The 12230-nt window shown below is 47.7% G+C and overlaps 1 protein-coding gene across 1 annotated transcript in view; it reads right to left on the reverse strand.

Annotated features, from left to right (window-relative positions):
* Positions 1-10220, reverse strand: part of EXO1 (exonuclease 1) — a 30247-nt gene extending 20027 nt beyond the window's left edge. The window contains exons 1-4 of the mRNA XM_069943069.1: positions 10013-10220; positions 7788-7975; positions 4591-4687; positions 3845-3989 (exon numbers count right to left, since the gene is read on the reverse strand). Coding sequence (XP_069799170.1) covers positions 3845-3989; positions 4591-4687; positions 7788-7975; positions 10013-10213 — 631 coding nt within the window. The 5' untranslated portion in view covers positions 10214-10220. The remainder of the gene's footprint in view (positions 1-3844; positions 3990-4590; positions 4688-7787; positions 7976-10012) is intronic.
* Positions 10221-12230: the final 2010 nt, after the last annotated feature.

A 12230-nucleotide genomic window follows, 5' to 3' on the forward strand; every position in this document is an offset into this window, starting at 1 on the left:
TATGACACTGGTTACACTGTATAACACCGATAATATACTGTACGACACTGGTTACACTGTATAACACAGATACTATACTGTATAACACCGATACTATACTGTATGACACTGGTTACACTGTATAACACCGATAATATACTGTATGACACTGGTTACACTGTATAACACAGATACTATACTGTATAACACCGATACTATACTGTATGACACTGGTTACACTGTATAACACCGATAATATACTGTATGACACCGATAATATACTGTACGACACTGGCTACACTGTATAACACCGATACTATACTGTATGACACTGGCTACACTGTATAACACCGATACTATACTGTATGACACTGGTTACACTGTATAACACAGATACTATACTGTACGACACTGGTTACACTGTATAACACAGATACTATACTGTACGACACTGGTTACACTGTATAACACCGATACTATACTGTATGACACTGGTTACACTGTATAACACCGATAATATACTGTACGACACTGGTTACACTGTATAACACCGATACTATACTGTATGACACTGGTTACACTGTATAACACAGATACTATACTGTACGACACTGGTTACACTGTATAACACCGATACTATACTGTATAACACCGATACTATACTGTATGACACTGGTTACACTGTATTATACATATAGTATACTGTATGACACTGGTTACACCGATACTATGCTGTACGACACTGGTTACACTGTATTATACATATAGTATACTGTATGACACTGGTTACACCGATACTATACTGTATGACACTGGTTACACTGTATAACACAGATACTATACTGTATGACACTGGTTACACTGTATAACACCGGTTACACTGTATTATACATATAGTATACTGTATGACACTGGTTACACTGTATAACACAGATACTATACTGTATGACACTGGTTACACTGTATAACACCGATACTATACTGTATGACACTGGCTACACTGTATAACACCGGTTACACTGTATTATACATATAGTATACTGTATGACACTGGTTACACTGTATAACACCGATAATATACTGTATGACACCGATGCTATACTGTACGACACCGATACTATACTGTATGACACTGGTTACACTGTATAACACCGGTTACACTGTATTATACATATAGTATACTGTATGACACTGGTTACACTGTATAACACCGATACTATACTGTATGACACTGGTTACACTGTATAACACCGATACTATACTGTATGACACTGGTTACACTGTATAACACAGATACTATACTGTATGACACTGGTTACACTGTATAACACCGATACTATACTGTATGACACTGGTTACACTGTATAACACCGATACTATACTGTATGACACTGGTTACACTGTATAACACCGATACTATACTGTATAACACCGATACTATCCTGTATGACACTGGTTACACTGTATAACACCGATAATATACTGTATGACACTGGTTACACTGTATAACACCGATAATATACTGTATGACACTGGTTACACTGTATAACACAGATACTATACTGTATAACACCGATACTATACTGTATGACACTGGTTACACTGTATAACACCACTTACACTGTATTATACATATAGTATACTGTATGACACTGGTTACACCGATACTATGCTGTACGACACTGGTTACACTGTATTATACATATACTATACTGTATAACACCGGTTACACTGTATTATACATATAGTATACTGTATGACACTGGTTACACTGTATAACACCGATAATATACTGTATGACACCAATACTATACTGTACGACACCGATACTATACTGTATGACACTGGTTACACTGTATAACACCGATACTATACTGTATGACACTGGTTACACTGTATAACACCACTTACACTGTATTATACATATAGTATACTGTATGACACTGGTTACACCGATACTATACTGTATGACACTGGTTACACCGATACTATGCTGTACGACACTGGTTACACTGTATTATACATATAGTATACTGTATGACACTGGTTACACTGTATAACACAGATACTATGCTGTACGACACTGGTTACACTGTATTATACATATAGTATACTGTATGACACTGGTTACACTGTATAACACCGATAATATACTGTATGACACCGATAATATACTGTATGACACTGGTTACACTGTATAACACCGATACTATACTGTATGACACTGGCTACACTGTATAACACCGGTTACACTGTATTATACATATAGTATACTGTATGACACTGGTTACACCGATACTATACTGTATAACACCAATACTATACGACACTGGTTACACTGTATTATACATATAGTATACTGTATGACACTGGTTACACCGATACTATGCTGTACGACACTGGTTACACTGTATTATACATATAGTATACTGTATGACACTGGTTACACTGTATTATACATATAGTATACTGTATGACACTGGTTACACTGTATTATACATATAGTATACTGTATGACACTGGTTACACCGATACTATGCTGTATGACACTGGTTACACTGTATTATACATATAGTATACTGTATGACACTGGTTACACCGATACTATGCTGTACGACACTGGTTACACTGTATTATACATATAGTATACTGTATGACACTGGTTACACTGTATTATACATATAGTATACTGTATGACACTGGTTACACTGTATTATACATATAGTATACTGTATGACACTGGTTACACTGTATTATACATATAGTATACTGTATGACACTGGTTACACTGTATTATACATATAGTATACTGTATGACACTGGTTACACCGATACTATACTTTATAACACCAATACTATACTGTATGACACTGGTTACACTGTATTATACATATAGTATACTGTATGACACTGGTTACACCGATACTATGCTGTACGACACTGGTTACACTGTATTATACATATAGTATACTGTATGACACTGGTTACACCGATACTATACTGTGTGACACTGGTTACACTGTATTATACATATAGTATACTGTATGACACTGGTTACACTGTATTATACATATAGTATACTGTATGACACTGGTTACACCGATACTATACTGTGTGACACTGGTTACACTGTATTATACATATAGTATACTGTATGACACTGGTTACACCGATACTATGCTGTACGGCAGATGATAGTCTCTTATAGTTGTTCAGCCCCTTCCCGGTGTGGTTTTTGGCTGATTGAACACACGTGGAGGAGGAGACAATCCGCCTGATTCGAGCACCATGTGTATCCAGTCATTTCTAGTAGCCAACACGGAGGTGGGGCGAGCACGGGGGGCTCATCTCTTCCCGAGATTCTCTCATATTCTCCCAGACATTTGTGGAGTGAGATAAATGATAGTAACTGGAAGGATGTCTGATGGCGGTCAGTGGCGGCAGCCGTCACCTGCCATACGTGAACTCCACCCCCATTATAGGTAGGGAGCAGGGTAAGTAGGGGATGACCAGGATACTTCTCTAAGATTATTGTAGCAGTGAACACGGAGGTGGTCACACAGGAACACTACCGCTGCATCGTTCAACACCCCTCAATTGGCTCCTTAAAAGGGTTCTCCAGCGTTAGAAAAACATGGCCATCTTCTTCCGGAGACAGCACTGCTCTGGTCTCCAGGTCAGGTGTGGGTTGCAATTAGGCTCCATTTACTGCAATGGAACTGAGTTGCAAAACCTGGACCCAACTTGGAGACAAGAGCGGTGCTGTATCTGGAAGAAGGTGGCCATGTTTTTCTGATGCTGGAGAACCCCTTTAATTGCAGAAGGCAGGTGGCGCACCATGGCGGCTCTCTACCACCGCTCTTACCTTCATGGGGTCTCTTCACTTGGCTCTTGGTGGGTAATATCAGCCCCCGGGCTCTGGGCTCAGCCGCCACTTTCTGCTTCTCCTCAGTTTTTACATAGGGGATAGAATCTCTACGCCAGATGCTGCGGCTGCTCTGCTTAGAGACCTAAGATGGGGGAAACAGGATAACGAGAGACATGACCCATCCAGTGTGTGTGTGACATCAGAGGACGTGACCCCATCCAGAGTGTGTGCGACATCAGAGGACGTGACCCATCCAGAGTGTGTGTGACATCAGAGGACGTGACCCATCCAGAGTGTGTGTGACATCAGAGGACGTGACCCATCCAGAGTGTGTGTGACATCAGAGGACGTGACCCATCCAGAGTGTGTGTGACATCAGAGGACGTGACCCATCCAGAGTGTGTGTGACATCAGAGGACGTGACCCATCCAGAGTGTGTGTGACATCAGAGGACGTGACCCATCCAGAGTGTGTGTGACAACAGAGGACGTGACCCATCCAGAGTGTGTGTGACATCAGAGGACGTGACCCATCCAGTGTGTGTGTGACATCAGAGGACGTGACCCATCCAGAGTGTGTGTGTGTGTGTGACATCAGAGGACGTGACCCATCCAGAGTGTGTGTGACATCAGAGGACGTGACCCACCCAGCGTGTGTGAGATCAGACGACTTGACCCATCCAGTGTATGTGACATCACACATCTCACCTGTCGGCTATACATAATCCCCATCACACATCTCACCTGTCGGCCATCAGGACTGTAGTCGTCTATTTTCTCCATCGTGTTCACATTTACATTTCCTAGAGCGATCTGACAGGCTGCAGCATCCCCCATATTACTGATTTATAATAAGGAAAATAATCCTGACAGATAATACACAGCATCCAGAACCATCACATATACAATGGTGCCTTGGATTAGGAGTATAATTTGTTCCGGCACAACGCTTGTAATCCAAATCCACTCTTACACCAAAGCAATTTTTCCCATAAGAAATCACTGATCTGCACACAATTGGTTCCACACCCCAAATATACTGATTATTATTCTGAACAACATGTAGAAGAGATGAAACCATGAGAAGCAGCAGAATCTGTGATATTATAAGTTACTGTACAGTATAGCAATCAGCATGTGGTATATAGTGTATAGTAACTGTATAACCCTGATAACACAGCAGCTGGATATGTGATATATAAGTTACTGTACAGTATAGGAGCATGTGGTGTATAATGTATAGTAACTGTATAACCCTGATAACACAGCAGCTGGATATGTGATATATAAGTTACTGTACAGTATAGCAGCATGTGGTGTATAATGTATAGTAACTGTATAACCCTGATAACACAGCAGCTGGATATGTGATATATAAGTTACTGTACAGTATAGCAGCATGTGGTGTATAATGTATAGTAACTGTATAACCCTGATAACACAGCAGCAGCTGGATATGTGATATATAAGTTACTGTACAGTATAGCAGCATGTGGTATATAATGTATAGTAACTGTATAACCCTGATAACACAGCAGCTGGATATGTGATATATAAGTTACTGTACAGTATAGCAATCAGCATGTGGTATATAATGTATAGTAACTGTATAACCCTGATAACACAGCAGCTGGATATGTGATATATAAGTTACTGTACAGTATAGCAGCATGTGGTATATAATGTATAGTAACTGTATAACCCTGATAACACAGCAACAGCTGGATATGTGATATATGTTACTGTACAGTATAGCAGCATGTGGTGTATAATGTATAGTAACTGTATAACCCTGATAACACTGCAGCTGGATATATGATATATAAGTTACTGTACAGTATAGCAGCATGTGGTGTATAATGTATAGTAACTGTATAACCCTGATAACATAGCAGCTGGATATGTGATATATAAGTTACTGTACAGTATAGCAGCATGTGGTGTATAATGTATAGTAACTGTATAACCCTGATAACACAGCAGCTGGATATGTGATATATAAGTTACTGTACAGTATAGCAGCATGTGGTATATAATGTATAGTAACTGTATAACCCTGATAATAGCAGCTGGATATGTGATATATAAGTTACTGTACAGTATAGCAGCATGTGGTATATAATGTATAGTAACTGTATAACCCTGATAACACAGCAACAGCTGGATATGTGATATATGTTACTGTACAGTATAGCAGCATGTGGTGTATAATGTATAGTAACTGTATAACCCTGATAACACTGCAGCTGGATATGTGATATATAAGTTACTGTATAGTATAGCAGCATGTGGTGTATAATGTATAGTAACTGTATAACCCTGATAACACAGCAGCTGGATATGTGATATATAAGTTACTGTACAGTATAGCAGCATGTGGTGTATAATGTATAGTAACTGTATAACCCTGATAACACAGCAGCTGGATATGTGATATATAAGTTACTATACAGTATAGCAATCAGCATGTGGTGTATAATGTATAGTAACTGTATAACCCTGATAACACTGCAGCAGCTTGTAGATACAGGATGGAGCTGCAGACCCCCATAATGCAGTAGTGTAGTACAACAGGCTAGAATAAAGAAGCAGGGCTGCTGTCAAAGGTCTGTGTGGTCACATGACAGCAATGGGGAAGGGATGTGTGTCCAGCATGGACCAATCAGGAAGTGAGAATCACAGAGCTGTGCAGGAGAACAGTGACAGAAACTTCTCTATACAGCAGTGTGATTGGCTGAGTGTAAATGCAGCCACATTATAGCTGAGTGTGAGTGCAGGCACATTATAGCAGAAGTGTGTATAGCTGAGTGTAAGTGCAAGCACATTATAGCAGCAGTGTGTATAGCTGAGTGTGAGTGCAGGCACATTATAGCAGGAATGGAGAGGATGGGAAACACAAGGACTGACAGAGACTGCAGGGAGGAATGAGCAGGGCAGATGTGGGCACAGTATAGCAGCACTGTCTGTCCGGGGAGAGAAGGGTTACAGCTATGATGAGATTACCTCCACAGTCCAGTCCCTTGATGTAAGCCCCAGCCTGAGGTGGATCTGCTATGAATTGGAAGGTGAGGGAGACTTCCTGGGTCAGAGTACAGGGCTGTAGACCCCGCTATGCAGACCATCCGTATATCCTCTCCCCCCTATCTACAGCCTGTGTGATCTGCCCTCCGCATATCCTCTCCTCCCTATCTACAGCCTGTGTGATCTGCCCTCCGCATATTCTCTCCCCCCTATCTACAGCCTGTGTGATCTGCCCTCCGCATATCCTCTCCTCCCTATCTACAGCCTGTGTGATCTGCCCTCCGCATATCCTCTTCCCCCTATCTACAGCCTTTGTGATCTGCCCTCCGCATATCCTCTCCCCCCTATCTACAGCCTGTGTGATCTGCCCTCCACATATCCTCTCCTCCCTATCTACAGCCTGTGTGATCTGCCCTCCACATATCCTCTCCTCCCTATCTACAGCCTGTGTGATCTGCCCTCCACATATCCTCTCCTCCCTATCTACAGCCTGTGTGATCTGCCCTCCACATATCCTCTCCTCCCTATCTACAGCCTGTGTGATCTGCCCTCCGCATATCCTCTCCTCCCTATCTACAGCCTGTGTGATCTGCCCTCCACATATCCTCTCCTCCCTATCTACAGCCTGCGTGAGGGGTCCCATGGGATGGATTTTCACTGCTCAACCCCAGTTCTTCTGGATGACATGAGTCACCAGCGGAGCCTTCTGGCTGAAGCTTACCCCTTCTGCACAGGAACGATTGGCCCTGCTTCATGTGGATGGGGAGACTGGGAGAGATAGCCCTGTTACGAGACGGGTACAGGCACCTTAAGCACCCCCTCCTCCACCTGATTCATCTTTATAGGGTAGGACATTTCTATTGCAGACAAGTGATCGCGAGAAACAAAAAAAAAAAAAAAAGCAGAGCAAAGAAGGATACGGGCCGGCGTAACTCAGTTCTTTTGGGTCTATTCCGTCTTCATAAGGATTCAGGGGGAGCAGTCTCCTCTGCACAGGATCAAACACCAGCTGGTAGAGGAAGGTGTTATCTGCCCGTATGAAGCCCTGGATGTAATCCTCCGGCACCGTTATACTCGTCTTCAGGTACTGCCCCATTTTCTTAATAACCTAAAACAAAGCAAACAGTTCAGACCCGGCATAAGGCGAGTGGCGGAAGGGGGCGTAAGGTGCACCCTCTGCGAGGGGGGGGGGGGAAATGAGGCGTAAGGTGCACCCTCTGCGAGGGGGGGGGGGATGAGGCGTAAGGTGCACCCTCTGCGAGGGGGGGGGAATGAGGCCTAAGGTGCACCCTCTGCGAGGGGGGGGGGGGGAAATGAGGCGTAAGGTGCACCCTCTGCGAGGGGGGGGAATGAGGCGTAAGGTGCACCCTCTGCGAGGGGGGGGGGGATGAGGCGTAAGGTGCACCCTCTGCGAGGGGGGGGGAATGAGGCGTAAGGTGCACCCTCTGCAAGGGGGGGGGGAATGAGGCCTAAGGTGCACCCTCTGCGAGGGGGGGGGGAATGAGGCCTAAGGTGCACCCTCTGCGAGGGGGGGGGGAATGAGGCCTAAGGTGCACCCTCTGCGAGGGGGGGGGGAATGAGGCCTAAGGTGCACCCTCTGCGAGGGGGGGGAATGAGGCCTAAGGTGCACCCTCTGCGAGGGGGGGGAATGAGGCCTAAGGTGCACCCTCTGCGAGGGGGGGGAATGAGGCCTAAGGTGCACCCTCTGCGAGGGGGGGGAATGAGGCCTAAGGTGCACCCTCTGCGAGGGGGGGGAATGAGGCCTAAGGTGCACCCTCTGCGAGGGGGGGGAATGAGGCCTAAGGTGCACCCTCTGCGAGGGGGGGGAATGAGGCCTAAGGTGCACCCTCTGCGAGGGGGGGGAATGAGGCCTAAGGTGCACCCTCTGCGAGGGGGGGGAATGAGGCCTAAGGTGCACCCTCTGCGAGGGGGGGGAATGAGGCCTAAGGTGCACCCTCTGCGAGGGGGGGAATGAGGCCTAAGGTGCACCCTCTGCGAGGGGGGGGAATGAGGCCTAAGGTGCACCCTCTGCGAGGGGGGGGAATGAGGCCTAAGGTGCACCCTCTGCGAGGGGGGGGAATGAGGCCTAAGGTGCACCCTCTGCGAGGGGGGGGAATGAGGCCTAAGGTGCACCCTCTGCGAGGGGGGGGAATGAGGCGTAAGGTGCACCCTCTGCGAGGGGGGGGAATGAGGCGTAAGGTGCACCCTCTGCGAGGGGGGGGAATGAGGCGTAAGGTGCACCCTCTGCGAGGGGGGGGAATGAGGCGTACGGTGCACCCTCTGCGAGGGGGGGAATGAGGCGTAAGGTGCACCCTCTGCGAGGGGGGGGAATGAGGCGTAAGGTGCACCCTCTGCGAGGGGGGGGAATGAGGCGTAAGGTGCACCCTCTGCGAGGGGGGGGAATGAGGCGTAAGGTGCACCCTCTGCGAGGGGGGGGAATGAGGCGTACGGTGCACCCTCTGCGAGGGGGGGAATGAGGCGTAAGGTGCACCCTCTGCGAGGGGGGGGAATGAGGCGTAAGGTGCACCCTCTGCGAGGGGGGGGAATGAGGCGTAAGGTGCACCCTCTGCGAGGGGGGGGAAATGAGGCGTAAGGTGCACCCTCTGCGAGGGGGGGAATGAGGCGTAAGGTGCACCCTCTGCGAGGGGGGGGAATGAGGCGTAAGGTGCACCCTCTGCGAGGGGGGGGAATGAGGCGTAAGGTGCACCCTCTGCGAGGGGGGGGGAATGAGGCGTAAGGTGCACCCTCTGCGAGGGGGGGGAATGAGGCGTAAGGTGCACCCTCTGCGAGGGGGGGGAATGAGGCGTAAGGTGCACCCTCTGCGAGGGGGGGGGAATGAGGCGTAAGGTGCACCCTCTGCGAGGGGGGGGAATGAGGCGTAAGGTGCACCCTCTGCGAGGGGGGGGAATGAGGCGTAAGGTGCACCCTCTGCGAGGGGGGGGAATGAGGCGTAAGGTGCACCCTCTGCGAGGGGGGGGAATGAGGCGTAAGGTGCACCCTCTGCGAGGGGGGGGAATGAGGCGTAAGGTGCACCCTCTGCGAGGGGGGGGAATGAGGCGTAAGGTGCACCCTCTGCGAGGGGGGGGAATGAGGTGTAAGGTGCGTAAGGGGGTTTTGGGGGGGGGGGGTAGGTAGGGGACAGCACCTGAGTGATATCCGGATTGTTGGCAATTCGCAGAAGTTTACTCGCTTTAGCTAAACCAATGCCATGTATAGAGGGCAGATAGTCACAGCCTGACAGGATGCACATGTAACGAAACTTCTCCTCTGTGAAGACATCTCCCAGGTGTCTGCACATCCCAAACCTGTCCTGGTCGATCTCCAAACCGTTCCCAAACTTGTCCATTTTTAAAATCACCTAAAAAGCAGTAAAGAGAAATTAATGGCCGAAAAATCCATGAAAAAAACAATATCTATAGGCCTCAGCCCCCCAAAATACTGCAACCAACCCCACAAAGACACCCCAGGCCCCCATTATATTTGGGGGGTGGAACCAATTGTCTGCACATCAGGGATTTCTTATCAGAAAATTTGCTTTGGTGTAAGAGTGGATTTGGATTACAAGCGACGTCCCGGAACGTATTATACTCCTAATCCAAGGCACCACTGTACTTAAAAAGCTCTCCAGTCTTCCAGAACTTATCAGCTGCTGTATGTCCTGCAGGAAGTGGTGTATTCTTTCAGTCTGACACAGTGCTCTCTGCTGCCACCTCTGTCCATGGCGGGAACTGTCCAGTGGCGTAATATGCAGCATCTCGCTGATCAGCGCTCGTTTGCAGCCACCGCAGCCGACAGATCGCATAGTGTCAAAGGACCATAACACGAAGGTAGATCCCAGCTGGGAAGAGTTACCCAAACGAATCCTCTGCCGAGCTAAGACGGAGCCGAGAGCAGAAACCTTCACAACACTGGCTCTGGGATTCTCTGACGCCTCTCCCGTCACCCAGTCGGCTCGCCCGCCTCTCCCGTCACCCAGTCGGCTCGCCCGCCTCTCCCGTCACCCAGTCGGCTCGCCCGCCTCTCCCGTCACCCGACGGTCCCCTACCTCTCAGGATTCCAGCAATTGCAGAGGGAAGTACCTGGATGTGTGACTGCTCCCTGGTGAAGGAGATCTTCCCTCTCCAGGAGTATCCATGGTGGCCACTGTGACAACCTTCTCAGATATGTGAACCATGACCCCCCTCCCCCAAATGCTGAACAAAGGAATCTACTGCTGAAGGACAGTCCTGGGGATTAAGGCCTCCTTCCCACGTCCAGGGAATCCGGATTTCCGGACCCATAGGCTTACATTAGTCAGGGACACCCTTCAGGATTTTTTCCTGAAGGGTGTCAGTTCTGAAAAATAGGTCAGGATTTTCATCCAGAATTCCCAGAAGTCTATGGGAGCACTGGAATTCCGGATGGCCAGGGAGAGCGCACCACCTGCCACCAGACGCCTTCCCGACCTGGTGAGGAAGGCGGCGCCAGGCCTCCTGCTGACTATGACAACCCCCCTTGACCTCATTGCTAATCAGCCCCCCGGGCACCCACATAAGACCCCCCCCAGGTGTGGTGCCATGCAGTGATGATCGGGCACCTGGCACCACTATACCCCCGCCCCCAACTCCCACTGTCTCTCCCCGGCACCCACATATTCCCCCTGGGGTGGGGTGATGATCAGGCACTCAGCACCCCTATACGCCCTCCCCTCAACTCCCCCCCTCCACACACACCCCAGAATGTAGACCATTTTGAAAACACTTTTTCTGATCAGGAAATCTTTCCTGATGGTTTCCCAAAGGTAAAAACAGATTACTGTCCGGAAATCTTGATGCTTTCCTGATGCCTTTTGAGGCCTCCTGATGAGGATTTCCTGACAGAAAAAACTGACATGGACGTGTTATGGGGCCTAAAGGTATGTTCACACTGAGCAAATGTCAATTCTTTAAGCGGAGAGCAGAGGTGCACAAGCCCTCCCATAGACACACTGACACTGAGGCAGGAGGGATTCTGCAGCGGAAAGTTCCTCCACAGAATGCCGCCACATTTGCTCAGTGTGAACATACTCAGAGAGAAGAACCTGGGGAGGCGCAGTTGCAAATAAGTCCGAGAAGTGAGCTTTTCTACTACCAGATAGAAGACTTCCTCGTTCAATGCTTGAGATGTACTCTGCTTAAGTAGTCTGCCATCTGGTTGTCTGTGCTTTTTAGGTGCACTGCTGACAAGAGTGAAAGTCTGTTCCGCAAAGATCTGAGAGGAAAGTTGTAGAAGGGGATTCAAGTAGGCAACAGTGGTGGTATTGTCCGAATAATCAAGACATCTCTGGATGATATTCGAGGGGCTAATAAAACCAGGTACACGGCATACAGTTCCTTGTAGTTGGA

The sequence above is a fragment of the Dendropsophus ebraccatus genome, chromosome 10 (genome assembly GCF_027789765.1).
Source record: "Dendropsophus ebraccatus isolate aDenEbr1 chromosome 10, aDenEbr1.pat, whole genome shotgun sequence".
Taxonomy (NCBI): domain Eukaryota; kingdom Metazoa; phylum Chordata; class Amphibia; order Anura; family Hylidae; genus Dendropsophus; species Dendropsophus ebraccatus.